Raw genomic sequence first — 18,072 nt, 5'->3', positions numbered from 1 at the left:
GTGGCATGCTATTTATTTGTTGCAGAAATTGAAATTCTTGCATACCTTTTCCTATTCTTGTCAGTAGCTACCGACAATATGAGAATTGAGAAAGAGATCACCTTCTCAAATACCTACTTGTTGTAATCTCTACAATTCCAGATTTTGTTGGATTACCTACTCAAATGCCTAAAGCAACAAGAGTTCAAGGATGAGACCTCCAAAACTTCAAATTTGGAGGGATTCATGCTCTCCCTTTGGGATAGAGTCTCAAGCCCCCCACTGCTTTTACATGAAGTTTGAGGTCTTGGGTTTTGAAAATGGAAACTGTAGAGAAGCCCCATTCCCTTGTTGATTTAGAAGAAAGAGGTTATCGTTGTTTTGTCGTTGCAAGCGACGGAGGGAGTGAGGGAAGCATCTGCTTCTCAAATGCTGATGACAAAATCATGAAACTCCCAGTTCGGTTCCACTACTAGTGGGTCATATGAAGAGCATAGGTTCTCCAACCTGTCTGATCTTGAGATTGGGGGACTTTGGGCCACCGCTGGAACTCTTTGACGTTAGATTGTTTGATCAAGGTAGATTTGTAAAGTAAGGTGGCGTACTAGAAATTAGGTGCATTCGGTTAAAGTGGACAAGGATTGCAGGATTTGTCATGTGAGCTTAATTGGAGAGCATTAATGAGGAATCTAAATTTTGTATTGAATTGGTGGATTTGAATAATAAATGCCATTTTTATTTCTATAATTTGTTTTGCAAAAAAAAAAACATTTTTAGTATAAACATAAATTAGTATTCAATTTAATATTATATTCTCGAATATTTTGTAAATAATTTTTTTATTTTTGAATAATAAATATATTGTTATTTAGTGTAACTTAAAATATTAATTAATAATTTATAAAACTGTATAAAAAAATTAATATACACCTCATGTGTAAATTTACACATTTTATGTATTTAAATAATTGTTCAATTATGAATATTTTTATTTGTATACATTTATTGAGATTGAAAGAAAATTTTTGATATGAATGTAAATTTGAGAAATTATTTATGCCATTAACATTTATAAAATACTAATTTCAATAATATTATTTTTAGTTTTAGGTTCACAATATTAAATTAACAAAATTTATTTCATTTCATTTGTCATCATTAATTGTAAAGTGGGTTAATGGCTCAAGGTTATAGATTAGATACTAAGTTACTTGGGTAGAAGTACAAGAAAATACTAATTCCATTGTAACTTGTTAAGCATTAATTCCATAATGAATTTTTGGCGAAGGAAATGAAGGTTGGTGCTAAGAATATATACCGGCTCCGGCTCAAAGCGCGATGACGGGCACGATTTGCAAAGCTAATTATCGCCGGTAATCCATCTTGTTTGATGCACCAAGTAAGCATCTCTTCGTCTCCCCCGCTTCTGGCTGGCTCTGGGGCCTTTCTTCTTCTATTATTTATAAATCAATATTTAAGCTCATTTGTTCCAGGCCAATTAAATTAAAGACACACGCTCACACAGAGAGACAAACATGGCAGAAGAAAGAAAATGGGAGGAGATGAACCAAGATTGTTTGATTGAGGTGTTCAAGAAGGTAGGAGGAGCAAGCAATCGAATCACTAATCTTGGACATCCCCTTTGTCTGCAAATCCTGGTATAAAGCTTCCGTTGATCCTGAATGCCGGAAGTTTCTCTTTCTCCCGGAACTCACTGATACTACATGGCTACCACACGAGCAATCGGAATACAACAATTTTGCTAAGAGATTTATGAAAGGGTATCATGTCCAGAACTTATCTGCAACTGGGTTTTAAAGTTTGTCATTAGTCGAAGCCGCAGACTGCTATTTATCTTCGTCCTCCAAGAAACTGTACTATTGAAGACCTTGTATGTGTATCAGACGAATAAGTTATAAACTTATAATTATTAATCCACTTAACTTTTAAAGCAATTTACTGGCTAATTAATATATATGTTCAATAGATTAACATATATATCATCACTGTCCGTCTAATGAAATCTTCTGTGTAATATTTATATGACAGGTGCCCCGCTTTGCAAATCTTGACGCTGTCGGATTGTTTGGCGGGAGATATAGATGAATTTAAAGTTTGGCCACCTATGTGTAAATTCAAGGATTTGCGGAGGCTAAGATTGGAGTTGATACCCAGCTGTTTGAAGGAGTTTGTTGCCGATGTTGGTCTCAACTGTAAGAAATTTGAATCCCTAGTCATGAGGGGTGCAATTCATAGCGAAGAGGCATCAGCCATTGTTACCCACTTGTCGACGATAAAATGCTTGCACCTTAGTAGGTCTTGGATACGACTCAATGTTCTAAAGATCATATTAGAGGGCTGCAAGGAATTGTTTTTCTTGGATGTTAGTGACTGCGTTGGTTTTGAGGTTGACGACGAGATACTGAGGCTTGCTTCTCATATTGACACCTTCTTGTTTGAGGGGTGTAAACTCAATTATATTAACATTTACGATTTATCGACGATTGCTGCTATTGCAGAGGATGTAAATCGTGCATTTTTTTTTTTTCTAGCATGGATTTTAATGAATAGGTAAATGTAAATCGTAGATGCATGCTTGTGACTTGTGAGATGTTTCAACAAAATTTTTAGTCCAAGTGTTAGACTGCTGGCTTTTCCAATTAATATGTTGAAGGGATTTATTAAATGGGTTACTTCTATTTACTAGTTTTTTTAGCTAGAAGGTGCTTTTTTAAAATTTAAATATTGAGCGTTTATTCTCTTCCCTCCTCTAGATATTGCAGGATATTTATGTAAATGCAATCACATCCTTTTGAGGTTTGGTAAATGTAATCACCTCTGTTCATGTTTCTGACATAATTACAATTATAACTAGACCCTCTTGTTAGAATCTTCTAAAAGAAGCATGAAAATGTGTGGAATACCCATATAATTATTTTTTATTAAAATGTTTATTTGTCAAATTTTCTCTTTATATCAATTTCTAGTTCAAACTCTTTCAATCTCTTTCTTAAAATTGATTTATTTTTCAAATTGGCCCTTCATATTAATCACTCTAAGGTAAATCTGCAACTTTAAATTTTCTTTTTTTTTTTGTTGTATTTCCTATAGAAACCAGCCTAAATAGTAATTGCATGGGTATTTCCTATAGAAACAACCCAAATTTCATGGAAGATTTCAGCAACGGTCAAAAACTTCAGGGAAAGTATCAGCAATTTACCCAAATATCAATTATGCTACTTAACCATGTATAGGATTGAACTCAATCCCTAAGAGGTTTTAAGATCCATGTGGATCCTAATTGGGGAAAATCGTGCTTTAGTCCAAGATTTATGGATCCCCACACAATTGCAACCTTTGCCTCGAATTTAAAATCAAGAAGAATGTTAGCTGCCTTGATATTGGGGGTGTCAATTGGACTGGATTTGGTCTAATCCGGTCCCATCCAATGTGAATCCATTACAAATGGACCTGGTCCAATCCAATTCAATGAATATTTTGGACTGGTCCTGAGACTATCCAATCTGTTCAAATTCTTGTTAATTTAAATTGGTTTCACTTCAAACCTGGTTCATTGACACTTATATTCTTATCTTCTATCAATGGATTAGATATTGGCTCAATCCAATATAAATTCAATTATGAATGGACCAGGTCCATTTTAATATATCATATTGGTCCATCCAGAGCAATTTTCTATCTGATGGGCTAGTCCATAGTTGGTCACGCTTTTCCCTATAAATGAAACTCCAAGGTGTTCTTTGGAATAAATTCATAAAGACAAGCATCCTTTGTGATCCAGTTTGCAATATGCAACCAATGAATCAAGGTGCTTGTGATGTAGTCGGCTAAAAATCTTGACTTCCGCCTGAAATACACGCTCCCCCTGCCCACTACCAGCTTTGAGCTGTTAACCGTAATTTCTTTCCCATTCGAAAGAAGACAATGGTGTAGGTGGTGGACCCAGATTCGTATTCGGCACCTTGCTATGGTTGCTATGGTAGAGAAGAGAGATGAAGGTTTTCGGACGAGTACACGGATGAAGGGTATTATTGGGTTTTAAACAAATTTTATATTTCACATGCCGTCACCTTTGTATGATTTTTGATGAAAAATTAACCAATACTAATACTAATGGCAGAGGTAGAGTGAATCAATTATCAAAAACAGTAAGAGTGAATTTAAAACAATAATCAAACAGTAAAGATAAAATTTATTTATTAACTAAACAGTTAAGCAATATACCTTAAATTTAATTTCTATTAAAATATATTCTATAGTAAATTTTGATACCAAGTAAAGCTGTTAAACCTATAACACGTCAACTTGAATAAATAAGACCACATCAAGCCGAACTCGGCTTGGGCCAGAGTCCAACGCATGTTTGTCAAATTTCAGTTCAAGCTGGGCAGATGGGCTAGTTTGGACATACCATTTATAAAAGTTCACCAATTATAAGATTTCAAATAAAACGTAAGAATATTAGCGTTAGTAACATTATTCCATGATTATTAAAAAGTTACTTTTTTCAATTATTGAAATTGGTGTTTTGTTTTCCTTCAACATTCATCCAAAATTCAAATACCTCTGAACCAATGTTCAGTGAATTTTTGGGAAAGCTGCAGATGAGCTTCGGGGGTCGTGAATGCCTCTGCAAATTCTCCAACCTCTAGCGTTAGCTTTCAAAAGGATTTAAGAAAGTGTCCCTTCGTCTCCCCCTCCTCCGGCTTCTTCTATAAATCCATTGTTACTTCAATTAATTTGTTGCTACTTGCTACCTACGATTGCAGACACGCTGTACAAGAAGATGGTAGAACAAGACAGAAAATGGGAGAATATGAATCAAGATTGTTTGATTGAAGAGTTCAAGAAAGTAGGGATGGAAGCAATCGAATCCCTAATCATGGACGTGCCCTTCCTCTGCAAGTCCTGGTACAAAGCTTCTCTCCATCCTCAATGCTGAAAGGTAATTCTCCTCGAACGCATCAGTTCTGATGATCCGTTTTCACTCAAACCATCAAAATTCAACAGTTTGAGCAAGAGATTTGTGGAAAGAGTATCATATCAAGAACTTCTCTGTAATTGGGTTCATCAAATTGGTCATTAGTCGAAGCCAGGGATCTGTTATTGATCTTGAGCTTCCAAGATGCTCTACTCTTAAGGACCTCAACTATGTTTCAGACGAGTAAGTACCCACTTAATCAGTAACAGTAACTAGTTTTGATTATCACCACCATGAATGGTCTAATTAATGATGAAATCTGTGCACTATGGGTTTGTTACTTTGTTTTCTAAACAGATGCACCAAATTGCAATTTTTGGAACTTCCTGAATATTTAATTTTTAGACAAGGGCACCGGATTCCCAAACTTATATGCAAATTCATGCAATTGCGAGGTTTATATCTGGGTGCAACCCACTTTCTTGAGGAAATTCTTGCCCAAGTTAATCTTCACTGCAAGAAATTTGATTTCCTAAGCATCGGAGGTACAGTTGGCCATGAAGAAGCATTAGCCATTGTGACCCATTTGCCCGTGATAAAACGCTTGCAGTTGACAGGAATTTTGCTACATCGTGAGAGTCTAAAAATTATAATAGATGGCTGCAAGCAGTTGGATGCATTGGACGTTGGAGAACGTATATGCTTCTAGGCTGACGAAGTTGTTCGAGGTTTCATAGATTGCTAGGTATTATTATTTATGAAATGTTATATATTTTGGTATGAGCAGTTTTAGGATTTTGAATCTTAAGAATGACAACTAAATATTTGGTTTTGCCATTGAGGGGTTGGGTTGTATGCGCTAATAGTTGATCAGTTGGTTTGCCATGTTTCCATCCAAGTGTAGTAGTTAATTTAGTATGTAATTTATTCGGATTCTAGATGCTATAACTTGGTACTAGTTTTCATTACTTTCTCGAATTAACAACTTTCAGCTTCTCTCTCTAGAAAATGGCCTCTCAAGCTCTTTGTTCTGAGCTCAGAAGTACATCAATGTTAAATGTTGAAGAAACATATTCCCCATGTAAAGAGGCCAAGAAAGGGCGGTGCAAAGAGCGTGATGACCACTTCGGCCATGATGGGAAGAGGTCAGATCAATGTCGAGATCATAGGAGGAATCCCTTGGCAACCTTGAGTTTCAACATGCCGCAAATCGTGATCGTGATCCTGAGTGCCTAGGATCGATTCATAAATCATAGTCCATCAATCAAATCGATTCGTGATCCTGAGGAGCTTCACCCTCAAGTGGTGAAAATAATAAAGAAAGAGATTGACAAATCCTATGTGGAGGTTTTATATCAACTTCACCAACCTCAATAAAGACATGCTTGAAAGATAACTTCTCTTTACGGATGATAGACCAAATCATCTGTACCACATTGGACCATAAGCTATTCAATTTCATTGATATTTTCAGAGGCAGATGCATTCTAAGAGACAAAGGTAAACTTAAGGGTGAAGACTTGAACCATAAAACAGGCCCACAAAAGAATTCTTTTCCAACGGCCTAAAACAAGCTTTTATTACATACATTATCAAGGTTGTGAACACCAAGATCCCTTTTTTCAAGGGTTTGCATATCTACCTAGTAAAATTAATGGCTACATTTATTATACATTGTATAATATGCATGCAGATGTGATATATGATATAATTTGTACTTGGAAAGAAAAATGTGAAATTTGCCAAATTGTAGTTGTACACGCTTCTGAGGGGCTGTTTGATCATGGCCGAAGTTTCTGAACAGAAAGACTTATTGGTTTGTAAATAATAAAATTTTCCAAAAGTAGTACAGGGATCTACCCGTCTTCAGTTTCAGTTATTAAGGAGAGCAGGACATCTTTATAATTTATTCACTAAAAGACAAAGCAATAAACTTCACCGTTTAACATCTTCGGTTGTTTTCAAACAGCATTTAAGAATTTAATTTAGGCTGGGCTTGGTTATCCCGTGTGAACTCTATATTTGGCCTGAGATGGGCGTACAACTACTTGGATTGGGCTTGAATTTACCTAAAACCTTGGATTGGAAGTACAATTACTTGGATCTACCTAAAACCTTGTTTGGACTGCTGAAGTTGTACTTCTCTAATTCACAATTGGTGGGATGCCGTACTAAGTCCTAAGCAACCATTGATTTACTACAAATACCCCAATTCTGTAAGAAGAATTTAGCTCAAGCTGGGGTCGGTTATTTCGCTTAGGCTGGGGGTGCACCTCTGTATTTGTCAATTTCTTGAGAGAACCTCATCATAACAGAAATAAGTTGCCCTCCCAAGTGACTCCAGATCTTCTATTAACATGATTTGTACAGGCTATACCTACCTACTCAAAAGTCAGAAGTAAGCTTCTCGATGTGAAGATCGGATCTGCTTCTCACAAAGGGCGCATCACTCCCGCCTTACATGCACATGGTACCATGCATTGGGAACATCTCCCATACTTATAAGTTATTATTTACGGGAGATATTCTCAATGTACGGTGAATGTGCATGTGAGGCACCCCTGTGTGAGGAGTGAATCCTGTTCTCTCGATGTGCCACTACCCACAGAGATCGGATCTGTTCCTCACACCTGGCATCTCACAGGCGCCTCACATGTACATCCTACCATGCATTGGGAACATCTCCCATACTTATTAATTAGGGGAGATGTTCCCAATGCATGGTAGATGTGCATGTGAGAAGCTCATTTATGAGGAACAGATCCGAGTAAACACACCAACAATCCATACTCTTACCAGATATACACTAATTGACTTGTAAAATCTTGATTGGGTTTCGTAACGAGTTGTACTTGTCGTCTTGTGTGTAGCAGATTCAGAATCATCCTAAGATGCTTTGTATCTATTATCTAAGCATAGAAGTAGGGGTGCATTTTGAGTGGTCGTAAACAAGAGAAGGTAATATGAAAATATACACATAATTTTTTTTTTTCAAACCTGACCAATGCACTCAAGCCCAATTAACCTGAGATCGGCTTCAATCAGGGCAAACCTATGCCTATATTGTTCTAACAGCCTTTTCTAACCTTACATTGAGAATATCTCCTCATGAAATAAAGCACACAAATATGGAGATATTCTCAATACAAGACAGTAAAATCTGCTTGAACAGGCTTTGCCTTGACTGAAGCCGAACCAGCCTGAGCCTGAATTGTGTTGGGTTGATTTCGGGGAGGCCTGGATTGATAAATTTGAGCTTTACCTCTGTTGAACTAGGCCCGAGGCCAAGATTTTGGACTTGAATTGAACTTCAACCCAACCCAATCCACCCAAATTTCTTCCTTGCATTGAAAATCAGGTTGAAACTTGAAAATCTAATTAAAAAGCCAAACTGAGAGAGTGAGACTTTCAGGTTTCAATTTGCTAATCTGGCAGACTGGCAAACAACCTGCCTGATAGACTAACACCCGCCGCGCATTGTCAATCTTGACTTTCTTCCCTCTCTTTCAGGTTTCAGTTTGCCAGTTTTCCCTTTCTTTACCCTCTCTCTCTCTCTCTCGGACTCTCACTTTCTCAGACTCCCACTCTTGACTCTCCCAGTTCTCTCATCTTTCTCTCTCTCTCTCTTGGACTCTCTCCCTAAGCTCTATTTCTTTCCCTTTTCCCCAACGGTCTCTCTCTCTCTCTCTAACTCTCATTCTTTCAGACCCCCACTCTCCCAGCTCTCTTCTTCCCCAACGGACCAAGGGCCTTCGGCGCTCCACCCTCCAATTGAATCACCGACGGCTTCCGACACTAGCAACACTGGAGGTTCGGTTGCATTTGCTCAGCGACACTGGTGATCCCTCTACTGTATCTCCCAACTCTCTTCAATCGTGTTTTTCGTTTTTTTTCTTTTTTTTTTTTTTTAATTTTGAGGGCATAAAAGAATCGAAAAATCGAACCACGATTAACCGGTTACATCGTTCACAGAAATAAGACTCTCACTAAACGAAGGGTCTTTATACAAAAAAGGATAATCTTAGATGACTTTCAAATTCCAACCATCTAGTTTATTCTTCAATTCGTTTTAGAGGTTTCCTTTTGAAAGGCCGACTCCTCTATCGTGATAAATGTATCTATTCATTTTTTTTTTTATTTTTCAAGTAAATAAAATTGACAATTTTAAATTTTAATTATAGAAAAGTCATTACCAAAAAAAGATAATTTTATTCTATTTAAGTGTTGATAATTTTTCTCGTAAAAAAATTACTTATTGACTTATGAATCCCACACAAATCTAAAAAAAATGAACATAGGTATAAATAGACTTCCATCCCTTAAAATCCGAAAAGTGACTTTTATTGAAAAGATGGCTTTTATTTTATATCCAATCTTATAAAATTAAACCACGTAGTTGCTATCCTTGATAGTTTTCCCCTATTTCCATTGCAGGTTTCTGTATTAGTGGGACCATGGCCACATGGTTGAAAAAAAAGATCGATAATTTTGAAATAGAAAAGAATTCAAACATTGGATAAATAATAAATTAAAGTAGAGGGGCAACTTTATTTTGGGGGGTTGTAACAATTACTCCTCTATACACCATATTTTACCACACTAGACCACCCCTGTTCTTTCATATAATGTGAAGAGACACCTAGTGGTTTCTCACCAAATACATAACTGAATGATGTCTGATATGGGTTAGTTTGCGTTAGAGACCATATATGCTATTATATGAAAATGTTAACATACATGGGTTCGACTATAATGCGGGAAAGGCATGAGATCGATACCGGAAAAATTTAAAACTAATCCATCTGCTATTCATCAAAATTCAACTGCGGGGATGGGAGGTTGATTGGTCAAAACCCTATTAGTATCATGCTTTCATACATGATAGATTTTTCCCATATCACTTATATAGCTTAAATCTATCTATCTTTCTATATATATTAATCTCCAATGGGTGGAATAAACTTCCGGTCTTTCCCTTCTCCCCCTCTTTTTTCACTCACCTCTCCAGCTTGCCATGCAAGCCACCTTCCCCTCTCAATTTCTCTCCTGTATATCTCCCTTTTCTAATGCATTCTTTCTCTCTTCCGCCATGTCTTATCTAGTTCTCCCTTCTCCTCCCTCTCTTTTTCTCTTTTGTTTTCCTTTTCTATTGCATTCTTTCTCTCTCCCGCCGTGCTTTTTTCTTACTTGTGCTTTTTCCCTGTTGATTTTAAACATATAGGGGTTACTGTTTTTTTGTTGTTACAGGGATGAGATCGATGTTGAACATGGAGGAAAACCCAAGGAGGCAACCTTTTTTCCCCTTGGCAGACGATCTGATAGATGAAGAATTTTACGACGAACAGTTGCCAGAAAAAGAAACAACGGCTCATTCCAAAGCAGGTTAGTGACCTTCCTAGCTGGTTCATGTTCGTAAGTCGTATCTTCAATGTAACTAAGACCAAAATTCTTCAAGATATGGCATATTCACTAGAAATGCATCAAATCTCATTGCACTGTTATCAGCATCTGCCCCTCCTTTTTTTCTTTCAAAATGTCAAAGAGGTTTTTTCGTCATTAAACAGGGAGGTTTGTTTGCTTTTGGTCCTGAAATGTTTGATCTTTTCTTTTGCTTTTATTTCCCCCAACTGTTGATTATGGCGTGGAGGTACAATTCATTAGGAGTTTTCGTTTTCTCCTCCCTGCTATGAGAGTTTTGGCTTTCGGTCATGGTTAGGATTTTGTTATCTTTTCTAGGTCTTCTACTGCATGAATGGTTTTTTGGCTTTAGCATTGAGTGGTATCACTGGTATGGGTCGAATGGTTTCCGAGGTTTTTCATTTTGATACTTTTCATTTTTTAAGTTTTTTTTCTTACTTATTCATTTTTCCTTGTTGATTTTTCGTTTCAGGTTTTTCTTCTGCTCAATTGCTCTTACCTATTCAGGTGTAATTTCAGAAATGTTTTCATTTGGCTCTTGGAAATAGTATTTTTTAGTCTTGTGTTACTAGAGGTTTAGAATGATTGATTTTGGTATATGCAGGTTTTAACTATGTTATAACCTTTCAATTTTTCGATTTAACTTTGAATAATGACAAATTTATTAAGAGTTTGGATCTGCATGCCAACTGTAGTCATTAGATTGCAAAGCCATGATACTAACAATGCCTGGGTTTTCAAACGTGGCATCTTTCATGGAAACTTGCAACTCCAGAACACATTGTTTCAGGTTCTTCTCCAGCCAAAGCCACAATGAGAATGTGAATGTGAACTTGGATGGTGCACAAAATGATATGGACAAATCCTATGTATCTATTGTCTACTCTATTGATCTCTTGTCGATTTCTACAGTCGTTTTATTATTTTTTTTTGGATTTCTTTGTTTCCCAAAGGAAAGTGCATTACACTGGGTTATTGATGTTGCGGTTCAATGGAGTCAATTAGTAGCTCAAGTGTGGTACTTCACTAAAATTTTGCATCTGTTTTTTATTATTTTATTATTTCTTGCTTCAAGGCAAAGTGAGGAGGTAATTAATTGCTAGAGCTTGGTAGGTTTTATCAAATTGGTTTAGTGGCCCTATAACAACCTCAAACGATGATGCAACACCTAATTAGTATGAATCGCAATTTTTCTAAACGATTCTCTTGGCTAGCATTGATTCTTGGCCCTAAGGTTTGTAAGAAAAAGTATTGCTTCCCAGCTACAACCAAAGAGTAACCATGAAAGGTTGGTTTAAGAGTTGCAAGTTTGTGTGCACTTTTTCTTTTAGATTCTTCTCATTCTTGCATCTTACTTCTTGTCATTTTTACTCGATAGTAACCATCTAATAGCATTTTATTTAAGAGTTGCAAGTTTGTGTACACTTTTTCTTTTATTTTCTTCTCTCTAATTTGTTATGCTCTTCTCATTCTTGCATATCCTACTTCTTGTCTTTTTTACTAGATAATGACCTTTTGCTAATTCGCACATGAAAAAATTGGGATTTATAGGTTTGTTACCTGAAGATCACTGAGAAAAGTGGATCCCAGGATCTTCCATGGGTGAGATTTAAAATTGAATGGCTAAAAGTGTTGGCTAATTAATGGTAAGGGTGCTTGAAATTGTGCTTTAAAGAAATGAACTTTTACTGATTTTTGAAATTTGTACTGAAAGCTTACATAAGAGGGAAATTAACTTCTACTTATTCCATAAATTTGCACTTGATTCCATGGATGAGATACAAAACTAAATTGCTAAAAATGTTGCCTAATTAATGGCTAAAAATGTGGTTCATTTCTATGGAATTGTGCAAAACAATTTTCAGATTATGAAGGATTGGATCATTTTTATGGAATTAATCCCGACAAATTTTAGTTTAGGAAGGATTATTTTATTCATTTTAGATTATGAAGTCATATTTACCTTTGGAAACCAACTGTGAATCTTTTGCAGGGATTATAATCTTATTATTTTTTTGTTTGTACTAAACCAAAGCAAGTATTTATTTATATTCAATGGATACAAGATTCATTCATGTTACCTATTTTTCCTTTCCTTCAACAAATGAGGAGTGGATGCATAGTGGATTTTCTTCTACTAATGCTACTTTCAAATTCCATTCAGTCCATCTCTCTCTCTCTCTCTCTCTCTCTCTCTCTCTCTCTTAATTTAAAGCAGCTAGGTTTTATTTTCCAATTCAGCATTTTTCCATTTCTTAAACTCACTGTATGGACCATTTTTGTGCAGGAGAGGCAATGCGTGCTACCATCAAATATTTTCAAGTGGAACCATGACTGGTATAGTTCATATTTTGAGTAATTTCATAAATGGATAAGAATGTGGCTATCTTGTTAGAAATCACCCCTTCTCTTCATTTTGATTTATCTGAAATCCTCCCTAACAATTAAAGTAAATGGTGTATTTTATAGTTCCACTTAGGATGATCACTTGATCTTTTCTCTTTTGGTTCATATTTTTGGTTTTTGGAGAAACTTATCATATTTCGGGTTTTGAGTTTGATACAATCAACTAAGAAGTAATGGGGGATAGGAGATAGAATTTTGTTAAATCCTATCTATGTGGGTATAAAGGTTGTAAAACAATGTTAGCATATGAAGATACAAATTTAAGCAAGTCCTAACTAATGGAGACTCAATTTCTATTAGGAGTTAGGAGGCCACTCTTACACAACCCCCAAATTCCTTTTGCATTGGCGGTATGGTTTGGATCTCCCATGCAATTAAGATTAGGGAATATGTTTCAAAATTCTTGGATTCATTGTTTGCATTTCCATATTACCTCCCTTTGTACAACACATGATATTTTTGTTATTCTTGGTTAGATTATATTATATTTGCTTTGTTATTGATCTTCATGTTCATACATGTTTGTTGGGAATGGGCTGAAGGACAAGTACTTAAAGAGAATAGTGGGTTTGGCTACTACAAGTGTAAAACATGTGAATAAGTACTTGTTTAAGTATACCGGACTATCTGTTCATTTCTATTTGCAAAATGTGAATATCATATGGTTTTAGAAAAGGTGAATATCATGGTTTTAAGTCAAGTGCCAACACTCAATGTTCTGCTTTTCCTTTGTTCTTTTTTATATTTTTGGTAGGAGGTGCATAGTGAGGTCTTATAAAACTAACATTTTTAGAGAGATCAGCAGGGATGGTTGACGTTTTGCCCCATCAATGAAGTTTGAAAAACTGATATACCTTGTTTCGTATAAATTGATATATATATATATATATATATATATGATTAATCATGATCATCTATTTATCAAGCAGGGAAATTTTCTAGATAGTGATAATTAAGCTAACCTTGTATGTAATTTCTATAACCCAAGTGTTGGGACTGATATTTTAACCAATGACCACATGGTATGGTAATTTTCTAAAAGTTTCTAGTGAAAAGAGAGCAGCCAAATGAACATCTACAGACCTTTTTGAGTCCTTTTCCTCCCAAATGAAACAAAATTTCCTACAGATTTTTCAAAGAAAAAGGAATTGGGAAAGTTGGTTCTTAGTTGTGAGAATCTATAGTTTTTTGGTCAAATCTTATTTCTTCTTTCTCTTTTTATTTGTTTGTTTGGTTGTCTCTTTCCTTTAACAAAAAGCAAGAACTACACTAAATTTCCTTTATTTTTCTATTGTTGTAGGTTCAGACTAGGCTACCAATCTTTTCCCTTATTAGCTCCTTAATAATTTTATTTTCCTTTATAATTGAGCAGGTTTGTTTTTTATTGAAAATGGAAGATGATCAGTTGGGACTACCGCAAGTTTGATTCTGTCTTGGCGTTTAATCACAAATAATTAGTCATGGTGAGAGACGAAATTGTCCATTGAAGAGCATGTCTACCTGCTATACAAGGCGATTCAAATAACTCACCTCAAGTGGAATATGTTAACTTGTTTATGTAAAGAACAAGTTCTTTTTTTTCCTTATTTTGTAAGCAGCATACATATGGGTCAAAACTTTACAACTTAGGCTGTGTTTGGTTGCAATGCAAATTTATTTGCACTAGTACAAATGCATGGGAGTGCAAATGTAAAAAATGCAAATTCTTGTTTAATTTTGTTTTAGACTTTACTTTATTTTGTTTATGTCTTAATTTCCTTGATTTGGACTGCAATCAAACAAAATAAGTTAAAATTTGAAACAAAAATAGGTCAGAATTTATGCTCAAATCATTTGCATTGCCATGATTTTGCATCACTGTAAATTTATTTGCATTGCAACACAACCTTAATATTTCTCTCTTTAAACTCATGTGGGCATTGCTTATTACACCACTTCCAAATATTTAATTAATTCCTTTCAGAAACGTATTCATGCAATCCTTAATTAATTGCTCACTATTTCCGTGACACACTGTTTTGTCAAAATGCCCTGTGTTGTTTACAGATTGTTAGGACATCCTTATCTTTGTCACAGTAAGGGGGTGGGGGCAGGGGTATCTTCATGATGGTCCATCAATCAACGTAACTTTACCTTCAACCAACTGGTCTCGTAGGAGTTGTGGGGTGGCCCCTTCTGAGGCGGAGATGTGATCTCATCTCGTAGCCTCCAAAATAAAAAATTTCATATATTTTAAGAATTATTTTTCTACACTCATTAGCCCCCGCAAAATAGGAGTCACCCCGCTAGTTAATTTATTAAAGAATTAGGAGGGCCTTGTGCAATGTATAAGAAAATCCCAAAGTTGATTAATTTTATCAACGGTAAATGGTAATGAACAAAAAATTTGCTTACTTTATTATTAACAAGTTAGGGGGTGTTTGGTGTAGTGGTGTTGTATTGACATTGTATTTTAGGTTGATTATAAATTTGTAAGAAATATATTTTGCCACATCACATATATGTCATTCAATTAGAAAAATGCATGTTAGAGAGACACTAATTTGAAGTTTTAGATAGAAATAGCATTTTGTAATTTGTATTGATCAGTTCAATATGTTTTTCAAACATTTCAGGTAAAAAATATAGGGATTATATAATATATTTAGCACAAAATTATATTGATCAACCCAAGGCCACCAAACACTCTGATGTTAAGTGAGAGTACCCGAGAGCGTGTTCTGTGCACCGTGGGTGCACTCGTACAGTGCACCCGCGAATAGCGTATTGACACGTCGACCAGGTTAACAGTAACGTTCAAACGTGCGTTAACGCGGTCTGATCCGGTTTGCGGGGAACGAACCGGTTCGCATGAACACGAACCGGTCGAGTGTTCAATCAAAAAGCCCCTTTTTTTTCTCAGTTTCTTCGACTCTTTCAGTTCTTTTATCCCTTTCTCACCACCGAACCCTACCCATAGAATCAAAAAGCCCCTTTTTTTTCAGTTTCTTTGACTCTTTCAGTTCTTTCATCCCTTTCTCACCACCGAACCCTACCCATAGAATCAAAAAGCCCCTTTTTTTTCAGTTTCTTTGACTCTTTCAGTTCTTTCATCCCTTTCTCACCACCGAACCCTATCCATACAACAGAGAAACCCTTGTTCATCGGCCGCGATAGGGCGCCGGCTACGAACCAACGGCAACAGAGCTCCGGCGGTGACGTATCATTCTTAGCATGAACTGTTACCTTGCTGTAAGGAAAAAAAAAAAAAGAAAGAATTACACCACTTGTATTACAACCCTCACTTAATTCTCACAAATTGAGCAACAAAGGATTAAAATTTGCTTGTTCAATGCATGTAGTCAGCATTAAGCAAAGGTAAATACAGCAAACGGCCCCGTATGATTTATTAATAGGTTGTATTTTTTGAGAGAAATTAACTGAAATTTATTAGAAAAACAAAGCAACTGAAATGATACTAGTTGTTATTGGAAGAGTAAGATTCCTCATTAATAAATCTAAGTGATTTAAGATGATACCTTGATACTGGTTTAGATGATACTAACTTTGTCATTATCAAGTCATACAGAGGAATCTAGGAGTAGCTGTGGTCGCCGGTCATATTTGTTCATCCTTCAGATCGGACTTGTTCCCTGTGGTCGTCGGTCCTCCTTCTAGGTGGATGTTGTGCCCTTCTTGTCACTGTCGGAGCTCTCAAGGGAAAGAGAATAGGAAGAATGAAGAGAAGAAGAAGCAAAGAAGAACAGGGGTTCTCTTTGTTGCCGCCGATGAATCGCTGAAGGTTTCTTTATCTCACCGATCCTGGAAGGATTCAGTGTATGGGTAGGGTTCGATGGAAGGAGCTCTCCAGGGGAAATCAGGGAAGAACTTCGAACAATGAGGTTTAACACCCCACCCCTTTTGTCGAAGAAGAAGAGAAGAAGGATGCATCGCCATCGGAGCTATGTCACCGTCAATTTGTCGCCGGAGCTCTATCGCCGCCGATGGACAAGGGTTGTTGTATGGGTAGGGTTCGGTGGAAAGAAATGGAAGATGGAAAGGAAGAAGGAATTCGAAGAAAACCAATTGGGTACTCAACCGGTTCATATTCATGCAAATCGGTTCGTTTTCACGTAAATCGGACCAGACCACGTTAATGCTCAAACGCACGATAACGTTGGCCAGGTCGACGTGTCGATCAGCCATTCGCGAGTGCACTCGAACGCGACTCAGAGTACGAGTATTGCTAAATTAAAATTTACTGTTAATTAAAACTTTACTAAATGGCCAATTAATTAAATTCATGCTGACTCCAGACCCGAATCACCCGATTTGCCATCCGGTTTAATCCTCACCTTTCTCACAGGTTATCCTTGGAAACATCTTTATACTTGTATTTAATTTTTATTCATAGACATAGACAGATATTCCCAATAGACGACAACAAGTGAATTCATCCATGAATAATATATTAATATCTCATATATTTCTTTTTTTTTTACTTTCTTCTATGTGTTTACGGAAGAGCACGAGGAAGATTTGAAGGAAACCATCAGTTATACAGTTCAGGCCTGGGCCGAGCTTAGCCTTAGATCCAATTCTTAAGGTTGGATCTAAATTGAACTTAAACCCAGTGAGTTATGCATTGGAAATCTCCCTGTCATTTCATTGGAGATATTCCCAATACACGGCGGTAATATTATGCGGGCGGGGAAGTTGAAATAATTTGCGGGTAACAGATCTGAAGTGCTTGTAAACCGGCCAAACTGTTTTTTTTTTTTTCTTTTCTGTTTTTGGAATGACCAGAGAGAAGGGTTGATCTTTGATTTGTAATAGCATATAAGAGCAACTTTTGAGGTTTAATATCAATAAAAATAATATTTTTTAAAAATTTTTAAAAATAAGTTAACTTTTTAAAAATAATGTAAAGGATAAAAATACTGTTCATCATCTTCTTCTTCCCATTTGTTCATCAGCATGCTGACGGAGGTGGGTGGAGACAGAGGTGGCAGCGGCGGCGCTAGGCAGAGGAATGACCACCAGCGCCGCCGCCGCTACCACTGCCTCCGGCCACCTCCAGCAATGTTGCTGGAAGCGGAGGCGGAGATGGGCGGCAGCGGATGGCGGTGGCGCTAATGAACAAATGACAAGAAGAAGATGATGAATAGTTTATTGATATTATTTTAAAAAAGTTAAGTTATTTTTAAATTTTTTTAAAAAATATTATTTTTATTGAAGAAATTGTTTATTAAGAAACTGGATAATGGACAAAATTAGGTTTTCAAAAGCTATTGATGAAAGTGCCAACCAATGCCATGTCATTGACAAGGGAGGTATTAATTTTTTTT

The 18,072-nt window shown here is 36.3% G+C and overlaps 1 protein-coding gene, 1 long non-coding RNA gene and 1 pseudogene across 9 annotated transcripts; 2 read left to right on the top strand and 1 right to left on the bottom strand.

Moving 5' to 3' along the window:
* The first annotated feature begins 1,514 nt into the window (after positions 1-1,514).
* Positions 1,515-2,588, top strand: LOC148803783 (F-box/LRR-repeat protein At3g48880-like; annotated as a pseudogene).
* Positions 2,589-8,069: 5,481 nt separating this feature from the next.
* On the top strand, positions 8,070-14,476 carry LOC104609761 (homeobox-leucine zipper protein-like protein). Of its 8 annotated transcripts, none has more exons than XR_016080099.1 (6): positions 8,070-8,759; positions 10,169-10,303; positions 10,812-10,846; positions 11,891-11,985; positions 12,627-12,676; positions 14,118-14,476. XR_016080099.1 is itself a non-coding variant. In XM_019199827.2 (5 exons), exons 1-5 carry the CDS (start codon positions 9,687-9,689, stop codon positions 14,131-14,133), a joined length of 309 nt encoding a protein of 102 aa, XP_019055372.1. In that variant the 5' UTR covers positions 9,613-9,686; the 3' UTR covers positions 14,134-14,476. The 8 variants fall into 8 exon arrangements, 1 of the variants encoding a protein (XP_019055372.1); XR_016080097.1 differs by lacking the exon at positions 8,070-8,759 and adding an exon at positions 8,895-9,606; XR_016080095.1 differs by lacking the exon at positions 8,070-8,759 and adding an exon at positions 9,613-9,759.
* Positions 14,375-18,031, bottom strand: LOC148803782 (uncharacterized). The gene is made up of 2 exons (XR_016080102.1): positions 16,264-18,031; positions 14,375-15,974 (listed from the first exon to the last, which is right to left on the bottom strand). It is a non-coding gene; the product is annotated as an uncharacterized LOC148803782 (long non-coding RNA).
* Between the last annotated feature and the right edge of the window lie 41 nt (positions 18,032-18,072).

This window comes from Nelumbo nucifera, chromosome 1, assembly GCF_055504915.1.
Source record: "Nelumbo nucifera cultivar China Antique chromosome 1, China Antique-T2T, whole genome shotgun sequence".
Lineage (NCBI taxonomy): Eukaryota > Viridiplantae > Streptophyta > Magnoliopsida > Proteales > Nelumbonaceae > Nelumbo > Nelumbo nucifera.
The sequence above is the reverse complement of the archived record's forward strand: the minus strand, read 5'-3'. Positions and strand labels throughout refer to the sequence as shown.